Raw genomic sequence first — 18,866 nt, forward strand, 5'->3', positions numbered from 1 at the left:
CCGCTGTGGCCACAGGCTCCCCTGGGTCCTCTCACGCTGCCTGTGTTCTTCCTGGTGGGTTTGTCCGAGCTGTGTGCGCGATTGAGGAGCTGGGGGGGGGGGGTCGGCTTGTGGGCAGTCCTGCACAGAAGCAGCTCTCAGCACCTGCTCAGCAGGGAACGCGTGCATCCTTGTCACCGGGATCAGGAGGCCGTGTCCCGACGGGGGGACCCAGGGTCCAGCAGCCAGGATCAGGCCGCTCCCAGAGGAACCCCAGTCAAGAAACGAGTTCTGAGTCTGGCTCAGCAGAGCGGTCCGGCGCCCACTCAGAGGTGCTCAAAGCCCCCCTTTCTCCCTCTTCCTCCACGGGACGGGGTCCCCAGAGACCAGATCCTCTTGGGGCTTCAGGGATGGGACTCGGCATCTTGTTTTGCTGCCCAGGCACCTGCTGGCCTCTGGTCCCACTGGAGGAAAGGGGTCTGGCTCCTCTGGGGGCTGGAAGACACAAGATGCCGGACGCACGTCAGGAAGGGTTCTCCAGAGGACGGGGCTGGAGGGACAGGGTGCGGGGGGGCTCGGGGAGCAGGAGAGTACGCTGCTGCCCCTCAGGGAGCCCCTCAGACACCCTTGGAAGGGCAGGCCCTGGGCTGGCCGGGATGGTGAGGCCAGTGCTGCTGGTTCTCTCCCCTTACGTTGGAAGGAAGCAGGGGTCAGGACTAGCATGTGGCCCTAGCCAAAACCACAGTAATGACACGGCGACTGGGCGGCTGGTCTCACGTCTGTGAATGAGACCCGCGTGTCGCGGAAGCCCAGGCATTTCTGGGGGGCTCTTCAGAGTCAGCCCAGCTTGTCCTCAGCACCAGGGGAAAAGGACAAGAAAGGCAAGAGGACTGAGCTCTCCTGCACCGCCTCCGCCGAGGCCGCAGAAGCAGGGAAGCCGGGTGCGTGCGCGCCTCTGCCTGGCTCAGTGCCTCGTGAGGGGCCCTCCACACTCCTGCCCCCTCGAGAGAGTCAGGTGTCTTCAAGCCCCCTGACCGACCCCGAATCCTGGCCCTGGATTTGGAACAGCCCTCTGGACACGTCTGGGCTTCCAACGGCACTTGGGCAGCTGGATTGCGGGGCCCCCACGGGCCCCTGAGGGGTGGACCGGACCCTCGCCGGTGGCACCCGCTGAGGAGATACTCACCATGTTGGGGCCAGGAGCGCTATGACCACAGAATGAAAGCTAAGGAGAAAAATAAGAACAAAAATAGAAACTGAAAAGGGGCGGGGGTGGGGGGGCAGAGACATGGAGAGAGAAAGAGAGAAAAAGAGTTTGTAGAGCTTCAGCGGGGAGGGCGCGGCCGCAGACAGGACGAGACGCGCCTCCGCCGGGCACAGGAGCGGACCCCGGTGCGCGGGTCCCGGTGCACAAGGACCGTGCGCCCCGTGCCCCGCACACGCGCCCCCACCAGCCGCCTCTGCTCCCTCCTCTGCGGAGCTGCTGGCCAGGACCCTTGCTGGCGGAAGACGAGGACGACGTCTTGTGGGAAGACGTTCCAAGGGCCGGGCAAACCCAGCACCCAGACAAGACGTCACCCCCGTCCCCTGGTAAGTGGTGAAGAGCCAGCAGCCCGCAGAGATGCCACCCGGAAGCCTCACCGGGGTTGGGGGGGGGGGCTGCCAACTCAGATGCGGGAGGAGCTCCGACAGCGGCACAGACACGTTACAGGAATTCATACCCGGTGTTTAAAATCCAAGTGGATCGTGCGCACAAGTGTTCTCAGGTTAAGATGCAAAGGGAAACAGGTTTATGTGCGGGGAGAGACCCTGAGCACAATGCCCTGCCCCTCCGGGCCTGGTGGAAGCTTCCCCACGCATCAGCGTCCACAGGGCCACAAATCCTATTTGCAGGAACGCCTCCCTGTTTCCCAGCCTGCACAGGTCTGGGGGCTGCTCACGGGCACTCACGGGCACTCACTGGCACCACGAGGTTACACAGTCACCATGACGACCGCCAGGCAGACGACAGTAAAGGGCCCAGGGAAGGGGCAGGTGTTGTCCCTGGGCAGCAGGGGTGGGTGGGGTGTGCTGGGCGGCCTCTGGAAGGGGCCACTCTCCCCCGTGGGCACGGGGCCTCTGCGGCCTCCTTCTTGGGCCGTGCAGCTCACGGAGCACCCGTGCAAGCAGTGGCCTCCTGCTCTTTCCAGAAGAGACAAGGCAGGGCAGTGGCTCCACGGGCCACTTCACTCAGTGCCCAGTGCGGAGCTGGTCATTTGGTGAGATCCACCCTAAGCAAACATCAGTGTGACCATGGAGATATGAAAGCAACCCTAAGTCACAGAGAAAGAACGGCCCCTAAACTAAGCAAACCCCATGGAAAGAGGCAGGATTCCCTCCGGGCACACTCCAGGCACCTCGATTTGGGGAGCGTGGAATTGGACTGAGCGGACAGAGCGCCCACAACTCCACGCCTGACAGGGCTGGGGGTCCGGGAAAAGAGCCAGCTGGTCTGCCCCAGGCCCCCAACTCCCTGCATGCCAGCCCCCGAGTATCCTAAACCCCAAAGCAGGTGCATTAAGGGCCAGAAACCAGAGACTGGCATTGGACAGACGACCTGCTTTCAAGAAGAGAAGCCGGCCTTTCAGGAACTTGACTTTCAGACCAACTGCTTGATGAACGTGGAGGAATCCCACACGTCGGCACGACCACCAGCCCCACAAGGACCCTAGGTCGCGGGCCCCAGTTCCCACTGCCGCAGCTGGGAAACTGAGTCTGGGAGAGACGCAGCCCCTGCAGGGCAGCTGGGCTTCCTGCTCACCATCCCCCCACGACTGGGAGCACGCGAACCGGCACCCCTCCCCGGGCACAAAACAGACCCCGAACACGCATGCATGTTACCTTTTCCTCCAGTTCCTTTATTTGCCTCTTCTGACCTTCTATTCTTTCTTCTAACTCTTTAATTCTCTGCAATGGTAAAGGAGGAAAATCTTCACTCATCAGAGTATTTGGGGAATCAAGGCGTTCGTCCGTTTACACGGTGGATAAGCCGAGAGCCGCAGCCAGCCGGCACCGTCCTCGGTCCGAGACTGCACACCGCCGGCAGCCGTGGTGGAGCAGCACAGCCGTGTGGCTCACCTCGGTTTCCCTGATGGACATAGCTTTCCGAAGTCGGCTGCTCTGCTCCCCCTACCCCACAACTTCAGACCAGAAACTATATGCTGGATCACCCAGACATGGATTCACAGCCTTCCCAGATGTCACCAGCAGCGCGAGGCCACCACAAGGTCAGGCAGCCATCCCAGGAGGGTGACGCGAAGGTGACGTCCCTAGTGTTCCCGTGGGTAGACCAGGCCCACAAGATGCAAATTCACGCGTCCTCACTGGACCTGGGTGCCCGGACCCTGGAAGCAGCCCGTCTGATGGCAAGGAGGGGCCCCCAGGTACGGTCCCCACACTGACCACCGGAATCTCGCGGCGAGTGTTCCGGCAGCGGACTGGTGCCGTGGTCAGACGCTACCCTAACATTCACAGTAACACCGGGGTCACTAGCTTATCTGACTTTGCAAGTGGGGCCGTGTATCTGGGGTGTTCTGAACACAGAACACGTCTGCGAAGGCTTTTCCAGGCCCCGCGGGCGCACACGGGGGAGCGGAGGCTGTCCAGTGCGCCAGGGTCCCTCACTTGCCGTTAGAAGGGGACCAGCTCGATTAGCCTGAAGTCCTAAAGAGCCCAAGGTCAAAAGAAGGCCACGGTCAGCTCCCGCCCACGACGCGGACCCCAGACCACGCTTTAGTCACGCCCTTGGCATTGAAGGAGGCGCTTTAGAAACCTCGCAGCCCGCGGTCCCAAGAGAGTACGTGCCCGCCAGAGGCTGGTCTGACCCCGCAGGCAGAGTGGCCCAAGGGCCTGTCGGGGGAGGGCGTGGCCACTGGAGCGGGGGGCGTGGCCGTGGGACTCCGCCCACGAAGCTCCCAGCCCCTCCGGAGCCCCGCCCCGCCGGCCCCGCCCCGCCGGCCCCGCCCCCGCGCACCTGCTGGGCCAGCTGCAGCAGCTCCAGGCGCTCCCGCAGGATCTGGGCATCGCGCTCCCGCAGCTCGCTCATCACCTGCCGCCTCCACTGCTCCACGGCCGCCTTGAGCTTCTCACGCTCCTCCTCCGACAGGACCTCGGCCACCTTGGCCCCGGCCTCCTGCTGCAGGGCGTCGTACAGCATGGCTTCCAACTCCAGGATGTGCTAGGGTGGGAGGGGACACCTTAGTCTGGCCTGCGGGTCAAAGGGAGCCCCGGGATTCCTGGGGGTGCCAGCGCCTCCACGCCACCCCATGGCGGGGGCTGTTTCCTCCTCGGCCGGCTTACACGACCTGTGGAGTGGACACCCAGCCCAGGAGTCGTGACCACGAGAGCGCTCACTTCTACACGGGCTTTGACGTGTGCAACGAAACTTTGGAGGCAGAGTCTTAGCTCACACTAATATCTGGAGAGCGGGTAAGCGGATATTCGAAACCAGAGTAGGGGACTCCCCAAGGGAGCCGGAGGAATGGGCCGCAGAGGGAAGGCGTCTTCCCCTGCTCACGGCCTTCCTCAAACCCTGGGTTTACGAGCCGCACAGAAGGAAGAGCGGCCGTGCTCACAGGGGTCTGTCTGATGTAAGGACAGAAGTGGGGGAAGGCCTTGACTTCTAGCCTCTCCCCAGGGGAGGCCGGGCCACTCTGTGGTCCTCCATGCCACATATGGTGGGTCAATCATGTCCCCAAGAAGGTATATTCAGGTCCTGACCCCTGGATCTCATGAATGTGGCCTCAATATTTAGAACTAGGGTGTCTGCTGCTGTCTTCACATTAGGGTGGAATCATACCGGATGGGGGGGCGGCATCCAATGATCCAATGGCTCGTGCCCTTACAAGGAGAGGGGACTTGGACACAATCACGAAAGACATGGGGGAGAAGCCACACGAAGAGACAAAGGCTGGGGCACACCTGGAGCCCCCAGGAGCCAGAGGAGGCATGAAGGACCCTCCCCTGCGGCCTCAGAGGGAGCGCGCCCTGCCACACTGCATTTGAGACTAGCCTCTGGGCTCTGGGAGCATGGCCCTTCCTCTCGGCTGCTCCTTTCTGCCTTGGACATGGCCTCGCCTTCGCTGGCCACAGGGCCCGCTTTACCACCTCCACTCTCTGAATCCTGAGAACTTGAACCCCTGGGCCTGGTGTGCCCTGCGTGCGCAGCCTGGGAGAGGGCCCCAGCCCTGCAGAGCTGTCCAGTGCCCACCCCTCCCCCGAGGCAACTGTTCTTATTGGCCCCAGGTGGGGAGACAAGTGGGCTCGGACAACGTGCATGGGATCCCGCTGGGGACAGCCGGGGTCCAGACCCTGCAGGGGGCTCTGGAGTCCGGGCCTCACCCCACCCCTGAGGGCTCAGACGCAGAGAGCCCGTCATGCCTCATGCTGCTGGTCCCCAAACATGTGCTTCCCCACAGCTAGGGGCCACGGTGCCCACTGCAGACCTCTGGGGAAGGACCTGTAGTCCCACAGATCCCCTGCCTCGAGGACACCGAGGGAAGCAGAGAAGCTGACCGGCTGAGTGGGGGCCGGACCCTGGGGCTCCCAGGCCGGGGCTGAAGCTGAGGCTGATGGGGGAGGCCGAGCAGGGGCCGCGGGTGCGTGGGCCGGACAGCGGCCACTGGGGGGCCCCGGGGACAAGGAGAGAGCTGCGTGGGGCGTGGGGCTCACCCCCCTGCCCTCTCAGAAAGAAACCACCATGAACCAACGCAGAAGGACCCGTTTGCTGCCGCTCAGCGGACTAAATGCACACCTTGGTATAAATTCCTAAGGATTTACCAGTCGACTCCGGAACACTTTTAAAGCTTTTTCCTCTGGAGATTTTCCTGAGCAATCTTTGAAAAAACCAAATTCCTACACTACAGAAACCCAACCTCCCATCAAAAACATAACCTCTTCAGAAGTGAAGGGTCTTTTCTTCAGGCAAAATGGTTAGAAAAGTGCTTTCAGGTTTCGTGGACATTTTAGGGAATGAAAAAAACCCTTGGAGCCTCACATTTTATTGGTCTTGACAGCTGCAAAGTAAACTGTCCCCAGCTGTCACCACCAGCTCACATTCCAGGTCAGCCCCTCCGGACAGCAGAAGAGCTCAGGCGGTTGGGAGACGCTCAAGCATTTACAAGCAAATATCGTGCAGGTGGGGGTGCTTAGTGCTGGCACCACAAAGGCTTCACACAAAGCTGGAAATGAGAGAGGGGCAGCGGCCTTCCCCCCAGCTAAGCACCACCCGAGGGCACCTACAGGAGCCAGCAGCTCCCTGAGAGTGGCCCCCATGTGTGGGAACCTTCACTTCCCCTTCAAAACCCTTGCCACAGCCTTGCGTCCACAGAGCAGGGAGGAGGTGAAGCCCGGGCAGGTGTCCGCAGCCCTGCAGCCCCCCGAGGGCACCCCACTCTTTGGGGTGCACGTGCGCATGTGTGGGTGTGCATGCGTGCGTGTGGGTGTGCACGTGTGTCTGTGTGCGCACATGTGAGACATACAGCCCACTCTGATGCCCCGCACACTGGCCTGTCTTTCCGGCACCGATGCACATACTCCTGAGCTGTGCCCTGAGGAACGCCCGGGGCCCAGGGGTGAGCTGTCCCCTCCGTGCCTGCATCTGGAGCACAGGGAGCAGTGGTGGGGACGGGCATCCAGCTGCTCCCTAGTATCCTTCCCACCCAGCACCGTGGACTGGAAACAGGGATCGTGGCCCGTATTTCTGGGAAGGTCCATCAGTGCCCGTTCGGCTCTCTGAGGCCACCGCCCTCCACCACCTTCTTTGTGGCCGTGCCTGCCGGTGTCCCGCAGGTGTCCCACTGCCCCTGGCTGGTGAGTGGGCCGCCAGCACCAGCACCAGCACCTGCATGGGCCTGATGGGGTTAATGGAGACATCACACCGTCAGCTTCCCGGCTGGGTAGGGCTTGCTGGTGACCCGGGCGCTCTCCACACAGTGACCTCACTCTGCTAACACTCCAGAAGGCGGGTACGCGTACCTCTACTTACCACAAGGGACGTCCCTGGCCTCAGGCGTTCCTCTCGCCGCACAGTCTATTCCAGACCCCTCGCCTCACGAGGGCCCCCGGAAGCTTTCCCTGAGCTGGTGCCAGACATGCCCTGACCTCAAGGACTGGCCATCTAGAGGGACACGAGGTGGGCCTGGAAGCACGTGCTGGGAGGCAGCACGCACTCAGGGTGTAACTGGCCGCTGGGAAGAAGTGTGGGCGTCCCTCTCCAGGAAGCCCCCCGTGATGCCCCTTGGCCAGACTAATCCGAGCAGCAAGGATGTGGTGCCAGGTCTCAGCTCACCCTCTTGAAATAAAGGCAGCCTGAAGCGCTAATGGGATTCTCGTTGTCAAACCCGTGTCAGCGAGGACTGCGTCCCATGGTGCAGGTGCGTCTACGAGGACTCCCAGATCTCCGTGCTAACCCCAAGTCGGCACGAGTTTATCAGCGAGGCGAGTGTTGCCCACGGGCCAGGCAGGCGTGCAGAGAGGCACAATGGACGTTCCTCGGAGTCGCAGGGACTCACACAGGAAGCCCCAGGGAACGCTTCTTACGAACAGTCAACCATGTTCGATTAATTTATAAACACGTTATGTGTCCATGAATCCCATTTTCTCAACTCATTTTAAAGAACCCTGTGAGCTCCACATTCACGGGGCCAAGTGTTTGCTGCTGGAGCAGTCAGGCCTCCCGGGGCCTCAGCGACCAGGGGGAGGAGCACAGCTGGACCCAGGCCCCGAGAGACAGCAGCCAGCGGGAGCGCTTCCCCGCCTCTGCCCGGACTCCCTCACCTTGTGAGCCTGGTCCAAGCTCTGCTTCCTGTAGTCCAGCTCCTCGTCCAGGTAGCCCTTCTGCTTGCTGAACAGCTCCTGAAACACAAGGGGGCCTGCGCCTCAGCCCCGGGCATGCACCTGCTGTCGCCGTGCTGCACACACGAGGCAAGACGCCCACCGACCTTCTCACTCTCTAGGTCAACCATCTTCTGGTGCAGGGCCGACTCCGTCTCCTCAATCTGCTGGAGCCACTGGACACAAACCGGAAGGGCAGGAGATGGTGACCTTGCGGGTGGCCACGCAGGCACCAAAGCCATCCCACCGTCCCCCAGGTGCCACGGACAGCCTGGGAGTGGGGGCTGGGTCGGCGTGGTGAGCTCCGGGTGCCCAGCGTCCAGACACCCTCACGTGCTGTCCAAGAGGTCTGTCCCTCACTCCCCAGGGAGAGAAGGGGCATGAGCAGGGGTTCGGTGGGACAGGGGCCAGAGCGCTCAGCCAGCAGAGGTCTTCCCTCAATCCCATGCCCTGCACCCCTGCTTGCCGGGAATCCCTCTCCCCTTCCCGCTGGGGGCCCCAGGACTGGTTACTGACAGCAGGCCTCCCAGTCAGGCTCTGGCTGGGGGGCTGGGGGCCGGGGACCGGCTACAGGTAAGGAGCCCAGGTCGGCTGGGCAGCCCCGGGGGAGGGTTCTGGTGGGGTGAACAGAAAGCCAGTGGTGGACAGACCCACTCCACTGCCTGACCTTTACAGGGAGAAACCGAGGCAGAGTGGGCCTTGAGACAAAGTCTGACTGATCTGTTACCCGCAGAGAGGGTGGTGTGTGCTGTTTGACCCCTGCATGTGCGGGACCTCCCGAGGCCAACAGGATTCATAGACTCTCCCCCCCCACAGCCCAGGAGTCCCTCCTCCAGGGACCGCCCCCTCTCCCAGCTGCCCCGGCCCTGTCCCAAGAGCGGCCACACAGGTGCTGTTACCTTTTCAGCCAAGGTCAGGACAGTCCTGGCTTGTATGACGACCACTTGCTCCTCATTGGTCAGATTCTGCACCAAAGCAGACACAGGGACAGTCGGGGGGTGGGGGGGCTTGCCAGGGCAGCGGACTGAAATGCTGAGGGCGGGGGTGCCCGGCGGGGGGTCTGCGGGAGTGCATGAGGTGAACGTGACGGAGAGGCGCAGGGGGCTGGGGCCACGGGTTAGGTCACTCTGAGTGAAATGGCCTCCTGGGGTCCTGAATGCCCTTAACTCTGTACCCCGTTGACCCTGACTTGACTCTGACGTGCTCTCTCTGTTCTGCCCCCGCCTGTCGCCCCAGGACTGGTGACCAGGACCCTGTAGGTGGCCCGCTGAGGGCGAGGGGAGTGCAGGGCAGCGGCGATATACACACACCCACTGTCCCTGGTCCACACCTTGGTTTAAAGCCGGCTCTCCACATATGCAGGCCGTGTTAATGGCTAAAACCCGCTTAGGAGTGTGCAGTGATGGCCCCGTCCCTGGGGTCTCTGTCTCTTCTCTGCATGGTGTGTTCACACCTCTTCCGGGGGCCCTCCTGGGTGGTCTCTGGCTGAGTCTGGCCTCGGGACCAATGAGTATCTTTGGAGGCTACAAGCCCTTCACTCACTCAGACCCTGACCGCCGCCTGCGTCATCAGCTGGGTGGCAGCCAGGCTGTCCCCGCCACAGGGCCCATCTTGGAGGGGGGGGTGGGGAGCACGGGAATCAGAGACCAGAGGAGGCGGAGTCCGCTGGACCACAGAGCTGGGGACACCACCCTAGAGCCCAGAACCTGTCTGCTCAGAAAACCCTCCATCTGGGCTGTGAACTTTGGCCTCCAAGGGCAGGGGTCTCTCACTGTCCCCTAGCCCTGTAGCAGTCAGCCAAGGCAGGGACGGTGACCAAATGCTGTAGGCACAGAGGCAAGCTCTGCCCTTGGGGCACAGTGCACCCACACTCAGCCCAGAGCTGGGCTGGCCAGGCGCTCCTCACACTGCCTGCTTCTGGGGGAGCTGGTCAGGGGCCAGTGCGCTCCCTCCCCCACGCAGACAGGGACCAGGGAGGGCTGAGCAAGTGGCCTCAGGGAGAACCTACTAGACACGGCTGCACTTGGCTCGGGGGCTCGCCGTTGGGTGAGCAGCCTGGCCAGGAGGTGATGATGTCCTGAGGCCCCGGCCTGGGCAGAGTGCCGTCTGCTCTGCCTTCCCCAGGGGATCTTTCCCTCTGCAGCCCAGGTACAGCTGCGGGGAGGGGTGCTCTGCCAGGGAGGATGGGGGTCCGCTCTGCCCCGCCAGCCTCTGCTCAACTCCAAGGGCCCTGCCTCCCGAGCACACGAGGTCTGGGGTTCCAGCACCCCCGCAGCCAGTTTGGAGGCTGCGGGCTGCTCTGGGGCGGTCTGTGCGTGGCAGCCACGGAGCCGGCTGTGAAGGCATCAGGGGACGGGCTATCTTTGTTGCCTGCCTCATGAGCCAGGCCGCTGCCAGCTCCAGGAATGAACTTTGGGGCTCACGCTCCACGGGGCACAGTCCCCGGGCATGGGGTGCTTGCGAAGCACACTCAGATACCCCCTGGGACCACTGAAGGGACAGGGACACCCTCCAGGCCCATCAGTAGGAAGTGCCAAGCTTTCCCCAGGGTCCCCTGAGCGTAAAACCTGAAGGTGTGTCCTCCAGTCCCCAAGAGCCTCTGTCTCTCTGCTCTGAGGCCCCTTGATGGCTCCATGGCCATCCTGCCCCCTGGAGCTCTTGAGTAGGGAGCTACAAGGCTGGGGAGGGGCCCTGAACTGAACTGGACAGAGCGAGGCTCTTCCTACATCTGCTCTAGGACCCTGGGCAAGCGTCCTCTTGGGCCTCAGTTTCTCTAGCTGTGAATCAGAAGGTTAACCAGTATGGTCCCTGCGATGCGGCCTGAAAACTCAGGGCGGGACCCCATCCTGGCTGTTGGCTGATGCCTCTGCAGCCCACAGCCACATGGAGCAGGGGGTCTGGGGGAGGGGCAGAGACCCCAGTGGAGCCTTCCCCTGCCCTCCGGAAAGTGTGGGCGAGGAGAGAAGTGTCCCTGTCAACACAGGGCCCTGCACATGTCACAGCGGCTGGGAAGAACGACGAGTCCCAAGACTACGTGCGAGCCCCTGGGCTGTGGCGCTCGTGAGCGAGCGAGAGTGCGGGTGTGCGTGTGTTTGCTTCTCTTTTGGTCCTTCTGCTTCAGGAAGTACACAAATTTGACTCAGTGCCTGGCTTTCTTAAAAGCAGTGAGCAGGATGGGGAGCCCAAGGTGTCTGAGGACCAGCTGTAGACTCTGCTTATTAGTACACCTTGGAGAAAAAGAAGTTCTGGGTGGCGCAGTGGGGCTGCTTCTAGCACAGTTGAGCTGCTCATTGGGCAGGGCCTCGACAGGAACAAGATGACGGACAAAGGGCAGATGGAAGATGGGTGGGAGGGTCGGGGGGATGGAGGATGGGTGGGGGGTGAGGGATGGGAGGTGGATGGAGGACGGATGGATGAAGGAGAGAGAACAGACGGACAGTGGAGTGCATAGAGGATGAGGGATGGATGGATGGGGGGAGGGATGATGGTTGGAGGGTAAAGGTAGAGGAGGAAGCAGTACGGTCACACGGGAATCAGTATTCTTGGAGAGTTTGCTGAAGAAATTGGAACGGTGCCTTAAATGAGATTTGCAGATTATTTACGGTCTCTGCCCTTCCCCCAAAACCAAGGACGTGGGAACCGCTAAGAGCCTGGGCTATCTAAGGCACTAGAAGGACCCCTGCTCCCACCCCCGCCCCCCACCCCCACCAAGGTGTAGAAAGGCTTAGAGACCGACCGGCATTCCAGAAACTGAGAACATACAGCCAGGAGCATCGTGGCCGGCGGAACCGGGTGTGCGCAGCAGAGGGCTCCCCGTCCTGGCCGAGCAGAGGCCCTGAACCCCGTGCTTCTGGGTGAGCCGCCACCCAGCCGGGGGCAGGAACATGAGAGTGTGGCAGGATTCCTCCCAAATTCCAGGGGCCGCCCCAAGCAGCTGTGGCCTCGGGGAGGGCGCAGGCAGGCAGGGCAGCATGGCAGACGGGCAGCGGGACTCACGGGGGTCCCTGGACGCTGAGGGCTGGCGGGGTGGGGACCGGCACGAGGAGGCATGCACGAGTCAGGAGAGCGACATACACTTACGGCGTTGTCCCCCAGGATGTCCAGCTGCTTCATCAACTCCGAGACCAGGATGTCCTAGAGGCAGACAGAGGGACACCCGGAGGTGAGTGCCCGCGGCAGGGGGGCCGGGAGCGGAGAGGGTTGTGGGGCTGGGGGCGGGGGGTGTGGCACACAGTGCAGGGGTGGGGGCGCGGGGTTTACCGTCACGCCTTCAGCTTCGCAGTAGGCCTGGAGGGGGCTCTTCCCCTCCGCGAAGGGGGTGTGGTGGAGGTTGATGGCTGGAGACTTGCGCTCGCGCTCCTAGGACAGAGAGCAGGCGGCGGGGCGTGGGGGCTGAGCTGGAGGCCACCCAGGGACAGGGCGGAGGTGCAGAGGCCAGCGAATGTGGTGGGCACTTGGGAAACAAGCCCAGGCACAGAGAGGGCCCCTGCGCAGCACTGGCGGCAGCGGGGACCCCCCGCGCGGCAGGCCCGGGTCCTCCATCCCCACCCCGGCTGCTGACCTGCCGGTCTGCTGTGAACCCTCGGGCTGTCAGGAGGCCCAGGGAGTCGTGTCCTCCTCCACGGCTGACCGGAGCAACTGGCTGGTTGCTCTGAGGACAGTGGCTGGCAGTGCTGCCCCCAACCCAAGGCCACACGCAGGAGCCCCGGAGGCCAAGGGATGGTCGTGTGTGCACACGCATGCACGCACACCCTCCCGCCACAAGGTTCATGACCTCCTCGTCCCCGGGGGTCCTGAAGGTGGCTGGGACTGAGGAGGCAGCCCCAGAGTCATGTGGGCAGCCAGCAGGGCAGATGCCAGCCCCGGTCACGTCCTCGCAGGTGGACCATACCCCCCAGCTGCCCTCTGGCTTCAGAGACGCCCTCCTGGCCAGGAGGGACAGTGGAAGGTGATGGCAGCTGCACGGCCGTCCATGTATGTATGGCTGGACGCTTCCCTGAGGGAGCCTGGCTCCCACTTCCTCCCCTGCAGGAGGCCAAGGTCACAGAGGAGCACAGGGGCCCAGGACAGCCGGAAGGGCGCCTGGTCACTGCGTGGCCCCCAGCTGCCCACACTCGGCCGCTTAAATGAGCAAGGAGCAAGCGTCCAGTAGCTGGCCACCACGGTCGGGTGTGCGGCCCCCGCTCAGCCCCTCAGCCACCATCACAGCCCCCGAGGGGCACAGCCGTCGTCGTGCAGCCCAATGGGTCTGGAAGCAGACACTCACATCTCGCTCATTCTGGGGTTTCCTCCATGGCCCTTGTTCAGAGAGGTGCCTCCTTTCCACCCACCCCCTTGGGGTCGAGAGCCAGGGCCCAGGTCAGGAAGGCCAGGCCCCCCCCCTCAGTCACAGCAGCTCCGCCCCGCGCCCCCAGTGCCTCGCCCACGGCGCACCTCAAGTTCCAGGATCCGGAACTCCAGTAGCTCGTTTTGGTCCCTCGCATCCTGAACCTCGTGTTTTAACCGACCCTCTTCTATTTCCATTTGTTTAATCTGTCAAATTAAAGGTAGATGAGACACTGAGGTCACGCGAGGTCCCCTCCCGACTTTCCTGACAGCTTCCGGCCATCCGTGGGGACGGCCGACCCACCCGGGCGCCCAGAGCCCTCGCTCCAGCCGGAGTTGGCTCACCAGGGTGGGCGGACACAGGGAGGGGTAAAGGGGCGAGGAGCCGTAGATGCTCCCAGGGTGGCCCTGAGCCCGGCCCGGTCGTCTGAGCAGAGCTAGGGAAGGGAAGGGTGTGCCGCTGAGATGTCCGGGGCACATGGCCTCGTGAGGGCAGGGCAGGGCCCACCACAGGGGCGTCCACTGGGCCAGGTGGCCTGGCCCACGCCCCCCGAACTGAATTCGGGGAGCTGAATGCCCTGCTGGGATGCTCAGGGGTGGCTGGAGACGGATCCGGGGCCCGGCATCGGTCCAGGTGCCATCGGGGGCAGGGTCCTTCCACGGCACATGGGGTCACGCACAGCCAAGGCCGTGGGCATGGTAGCCAGAGAAGGGCACAGGTTTAAAGTGTGCACCGAGCACTACAGGTGTGCACAGTGTTTGCACATGCACACGAGTATCTACGTGTGCACAGAAGTGCTTAAGTGTGCATGTGAGCAGCATGTGTGCACACGAATGTGAGACGCGTGTGAGGGTCATGTGTGCACACGAACGTGTGTGCAGACGCGTGTGAGGGTCATGTGTGCACACGAACGTGTGTGCAGACGCGTGTGAGGGTCATGTGTGCACACGAACGTGTGTGCAGACGCGTGTGAGGGTCATGTGTGCACATGAACGTGTGTGCAGACGCGTGTGAGGGTCATGTGTGCACACGAACGTGTGTGCAGACGCGTGTGAGGGTCATGTGTGCACACAAGCACTTATGTGCACATGTATTTTGTGCACATGGAAGCGCTGATGGGCGTGGTACGGGTACACGTGAGCACGCAAGTGTGCATGTGTTTGTGCACACACATGAGTGTGCCTGTGAACGTTACACAAGTGTGCGTGTGTGCATGAGAGCCCCACAGACACAGCTGCCGTGATTTAGGAATCTGTGGACGGTCCACAAGAAGCGCGTGGGCATCATGCACGATCAGGATCTAACAGCCCCCAGTAGGACTGGGCTGTGGCTCGGGGGCTTGGCTGGGAGCTGCCGGTCTGCACGGAGCACGGACACGGTGGACCCATGAGGACGCGCAGGTCTGGCTCTTCTCTAGAAGGGCTGTGGCTGCCCGTGCTCGGCCCAGGACGAGGACCATGGCTGGTGGGGAAGGGCGGCACGCGGCACCCTGATGGGGCAGGACGATGGCCCTGGTGGCCTTTCTGCCTCTGAACCGGAGCCTGGCTCCCACCTTGCTCTGACCGTCCCCGCGCCAGCAGCTCTGGGGCGCCGCCCACTGGGGACCGTCCCAAGCTGTGCAGGTGTCGTCTGAGGAGACCTCCCCCCATCAGGCTAAATGAGGGGGATTGTGTGCAGAATGGGCGTCTCACTGGCCGGGAGAAGGACAAGTGAGGCAGCTCTGGGCAAGAGCCCAGGCCGCTAGTGGGAGCAGGCCGGTGGGCACCGTGTTTTCCGGCCCATCACGTAAAATCTTCCAGCCCACAGAGCCCCAACGGGGGGTGGGGTGCAGGGACAACAGCATTTTAGGGCCTCCTGTTAACCGGCAGCCAGGAGAGCCCACGACCAGGGCCGGAGAGCTCAGGTGATGCCAGACACACAGCAGCTGGGTGGACCCGGCCCTGTGGACCCTCCAAGGACCTCCGTCCGGAAGAGAATTCCCGGGAGTGCAGGGTGGGGGTCGCTGCTTTCTCGGGACTTGGGGCGCACCTTCTCCACGAGCTCTTGGTTCCTTCGATACAGTGCCTGCTTCTCCTCAATCCACTTCATGTCCTTGAAAATGGAATTAAATTGGAGAAATTAATGCCGCAGAATCAGCGCAAAGCCGACATTTAAACCGCGGTTCAGCAGAGCCGAGGAGGCGACCCCCAGCCTCTGCAGCAGGCTTCTGGCCACCGCGCCTCTGGCTCCTGTCATGCCGCGAACGAAAGCCTGCGATCTCCCCGGAGTTCCCAGGAGGGGCCCGGACGAGAGCAGACGGAGGCAGCCCTGCTTCTGTGGGACCCTGTGCCACCACACGGCCAGCATTCCCAGCCCACACCCACCCACGCCAGGCACCAGGGGCACGCGGAGCCATATGGGTGTCCTGGGTCCAAGGACTTTGACACAGAACCGGCAGCAGCCTGGGACCCTCGGGGCGTGTCCTGTCTGTTCATGCTCAGATGCACGGATGGAGGGTGGCTTCTGTGCTCTGGTGAGAGGCGTGTGTGGACGCCCCCGACCTGGCCACAAGGTCGCGTGTCCCCAAAAGCTGCGATGCTCCCTGCACAAGCAGCGTCCCCAGCGAGGGGTCAGGAGGAGGACCCGCCACCTGCGCTCCCCTTCTTTCCAGGTTCTTCGGCGAAGTCATCTGGGAAGCCGGAGGGCTGTTGGCCACTGAACAAGGCGGCCACACTGTCGTCCTGCTCGTGTCCCGGCTACCCTGCCGCTGTTCGCCTGCACGAACGGCCACCGTGGGGCTCAGGTGCCAACCTCATGAGGTCCAGGCAGGGTCCGTGAAGTCTGCGCTCAGCCCAGCCTCTGAGCACAGTTCCTGCAGCCCGAGCGCACGGGGCCCCGGGGCAAGCCAGTCCCGCGTGGTTCGGGTAAACGGCTTACAGGTGCCCAGCGCGGAATCTGGGGCCGTGCGCGCTCAAGTGGGGGTGTGGGCAACACGACCCCATGTTGCTCAGGTCATCCTCTTGTCCCTCTCGCCATCCACCCAGTGGCGAACGCGTCGAGGACCACCGTGGGTCTGCGCTGGCTTGATGGTGACCCCGGTGCTTTCCCATGCAGACTCTCCCGGCCCAACTCGGCTGTCCTCCAGCCTCCTCCTGGGTCCACCTGGAGCTGCGCCGTCCCGCAGGACAGAAGCTCCTGGTGGCAGGCGACAGACACCCTCCCCCAGGATTTGAAGAGCCCAGAGGTGGCGATGGGCATACGGGTGAGGGAGTGACCGGCGGTCTCCAGGGGCAGCCCTGGCCCTGAGCTGGGGGGAGAGACGGGGCCTACCCAGGCCCCTCATCAAGGCATGCTGGGTCTTTCCTTTGATTTGTGCTCCTTTCAGGGTCTGCATTTCCTAGTGGGGTGCCTGTCTGCTGGGTGCAGCCCCCCATACACCTGTGGACGCCCGTGTCCCTCGGATGCCCTCCGTGTTGGTGGGCACCCAGCCCCGCTCAAGCCTCACCTGCCCCTGCTCGGCCAGGGCCTGCTCCAGATCGTCTATCCGTGCCTGGGCTCTCTGCACCTCTGCCTGCAGCTGCTCACGGGTCTGTAGGATGGGAGGAGGGATACATCAAACTTCCTCTCGCAGCCAGGACGCCCTGCAGGGCTGGAGGCTTTCAGGGGGCTCTCCCCTCCGCTAAGGGAGAGGGGGAGGCCCACATATTTGCAGGGAAGGCTCCAGGCGGAGGGAAGCACCAGGAGGCTTGTGGCGAGCGGACTCTGTCGGGTTATGGGGATGCCCTACAGACTCATTCTGAGGGACTGTTGGGGACATCTCTGTAAGCAGGATGAAAGGGCTGAGGAGGGCCGTGGAGGCCTGCGGGGCACCGGCCACTGGGCCGCATCCTGGGCTCTGGCCAACGGGAAGGACGCACGCACGGCTCGGCGCTCGGCCCTCGGCCCGTCCCCTCCCTCGCGGGTGCCTCTGCCGGTCCTGCGTGCACCTGACTCCCTGCTCCCTGCCTCCTGCAGAAGCCCACCCTCCACTGCCCAGGGGCAGGCAAGGCCCCAGGCCGTCCAGGCCACACCCCTGGACTTAATTTGCTCTCGTGAGGTCTGGGCCATGGGGCCCTTCATTCCGATGGGCGCCCCTGTTCCCTGGGAACACCTCTGGGCAGATGAGAGCATCCGGGCCAGCTGGGCACTGGGTCAGGGGTCCCTCGAGCTGAGGAGGGCCGAGTATCCCCTGGCCTGGCCCTGGGTTCCCCTTCAGAGACATTAGCGGACCCTGGCTCTCCCTCCCCTCCCCCGGCCTCCCTATTAGGGCTATCGTGACACGAGGGAAGTTGGAGGGAGATCTGTTTGCTCACAGGGAGTAGGTCCAGCGACTCCCCAGGCAGCGAGGAGAAGGAGAGGGACCCCACTGACACTGCGCCCTGCTTCCAAGGGTCCACACCCAGCCGGCCAGCCGGAGTCTCAGAACCAGCTGACCGGCGCCTTGCCCCGTGTGGCTGGGGACAGAGATGGCCCCCAGGTGCCGGGGCAGCTGGGCAGGAGAGTCCTTCTGTGTATAGGGTGCAGCCGACCTCCTTATGCAGGGCATCCCCTCGGAGCCCTGGCAGGGCAGGCCACATGTCAGGGAGTGTGGGGTGGGGGTTCAGGGGAAGACAGGGCACAGCCCCCTGCCACAGCCTCCCCTGGTGGCCAGCGAGGGCACCTGTCAGCCCCGTGTTCCTGCCTTGGGTGGACGGGCATGAGCGCCTGGCCCAGGGCTCAAGGAAGCAGGGGCAGGAGGGGGACACATACCTGCTCCCAGCAGGGCCAGGCTGGTGAGGCCCAGGGTCAAGGTGAGCACAGCAGCTGAGCTCAGGTGGACTGGATGAGTGAATGACCTCAGTGGATTTCGAGAACCGAGCAGAAATGCCGGCCCTTCCCCATCTCTGAGCCTCCGCTCTGGGAGAGCCCCCCAAGAGCGCCGAGGGCAGGTTCGCAAGGAAGCAGACCTCCCCTTGCCCACCAGCCACAGTCCGCAGAGGGGACACACGTGGCTCTCCGGGGACCATCACTCACACCCATGCCAGGGACCGCTCCGGGGGAGGCCCCACCCACCGCCGGGCCAACTCCCAGCGCTGCCGCGCAAACACTGGTTCGCAGTCGCCTCGGGAGCTCCGACAGGCCCGGCAAGAGCTGCGGGAGAGAGGGATCAGCCCGGAAGGTGAGGCGCCACAGGTGTCCCTGCCGCGGCGGGGGGTCAAGCGGGGAGGAGCCCAGCGGGAGCCGGAACGTCGTGGAGTAGAAGTCAGTTAGACCTTAACTTCTCGCTCTGCGTCCAGCGTCCCTCCGACCTGCTCCTGCAGCAAGGCGTAGGCTCGCTGCAGAGCCTGGTACTCCATGGTCAGCTGCCGGAACCGCAGCTCCGTCTCCTCCTTGGCCACGCCCTGCACAGGTGCACAGAGACGCAGCGTTGCCGGGGGCCCCGGGGAGGTGAGCCCAGAGCTCCCCGGGGAAAGGCCCAGCTGGCTACACTGAGGCCAGGGTGAGCCTCAGGGGCCGGCAGCCAGGCCAGGGGCTCAGTGGGGACCCCACCTGTCCCCCCAGATGTGTCAGGTGAGACCTGGCCCTGGGAATGCATCTCCTCCCCACCCCGCCTTCCTCGCAGATCCCCAGATGCCTCCTTCTGGCTACAAGGACACCTGCTGCCCCAGGGAGAAGGCAGGGGATGGCTGCT

General features: G+C 63.5%; 1 protein-coding gene across 19 annotated transcripts in view; it reads right to left on the minus strand.

Annotated features, from left to right (window-relative positions):
• Window positions 1-315: 315 nt before the first annotated feature.
• The window catches only part of JAKMIP3 (Janus kinase and microtubule interacting protein 3), a gene marked incomplete at both ends in the record, with an annotated part of 44,069 nt that continues 25,518 nt past the window's right edge, over window positions 316-18,866 (minus strand). For 4 of the 19 annotated variants that reach the window (XM_080823624.1, XM_080823622.1, XM_080823634.1 and 1 more), the window contains 12 exons: window positions 1,185-1,235; window positions 2,860-2,925; window positions 3,992-4,195; window positions 7,795-7,872; window positions 7,959-8,027; window positions 8,751-8,816; window positions 11,926-11,985; window positions 12,112-12,210; window positions 13,285-13,383; window positions 15,206-15,268; window positions 16,662-16,745; window positions 18,448-18,576. In XM_080823624.1, the coding sequence (XP_080679750.1) occupies window positions 1,185-1,235; window positions 2,860-2,925; window positions 3,992-4,195; window positions 7,795-7,872; window positions 7,959-8,027; window positions 8,751-8,816; window positions 11,926-11,985; window positions 12,112-12,210; window positions 13,285-13,383; window positions 15,206-15,268; window positions 16,662-16,745; window positions 18,448-18,576 (1,068 nt within the window). Of the gene's footprint in view, window positions 475-1,165; window positions 1,236-2,859; window positions 2,926-3,991; window positions 4,196-7,794; window positions 7,873-7,958; window positions 8,062-8,736; window positions 8,817-11,925; window positions 11,986-12,111; window positions 12,211-13,284; window positions 13,384-15,205; window positions 15,269-16,661; window positions 16,746-18,447; window positions 18,577-18,866 lie in introns of those variants that run through there. The other 15 variants (XM_080823625.1, XM_080823623.1, XM_080823637.1 and 12 more) reach the window with 11 other exon arrangements.

Source organism: Martes martes (assembly GCF_963455335.1).
Source record: "Martes martes genome assembly, chromosome: 14".
NCBI classification, from domain to species: domain Eukaryota; kingdom Metazoa; phylum Chordata; class Mammalia; order Carnivora; family Mustelidae; genus Martes; species Martes martes.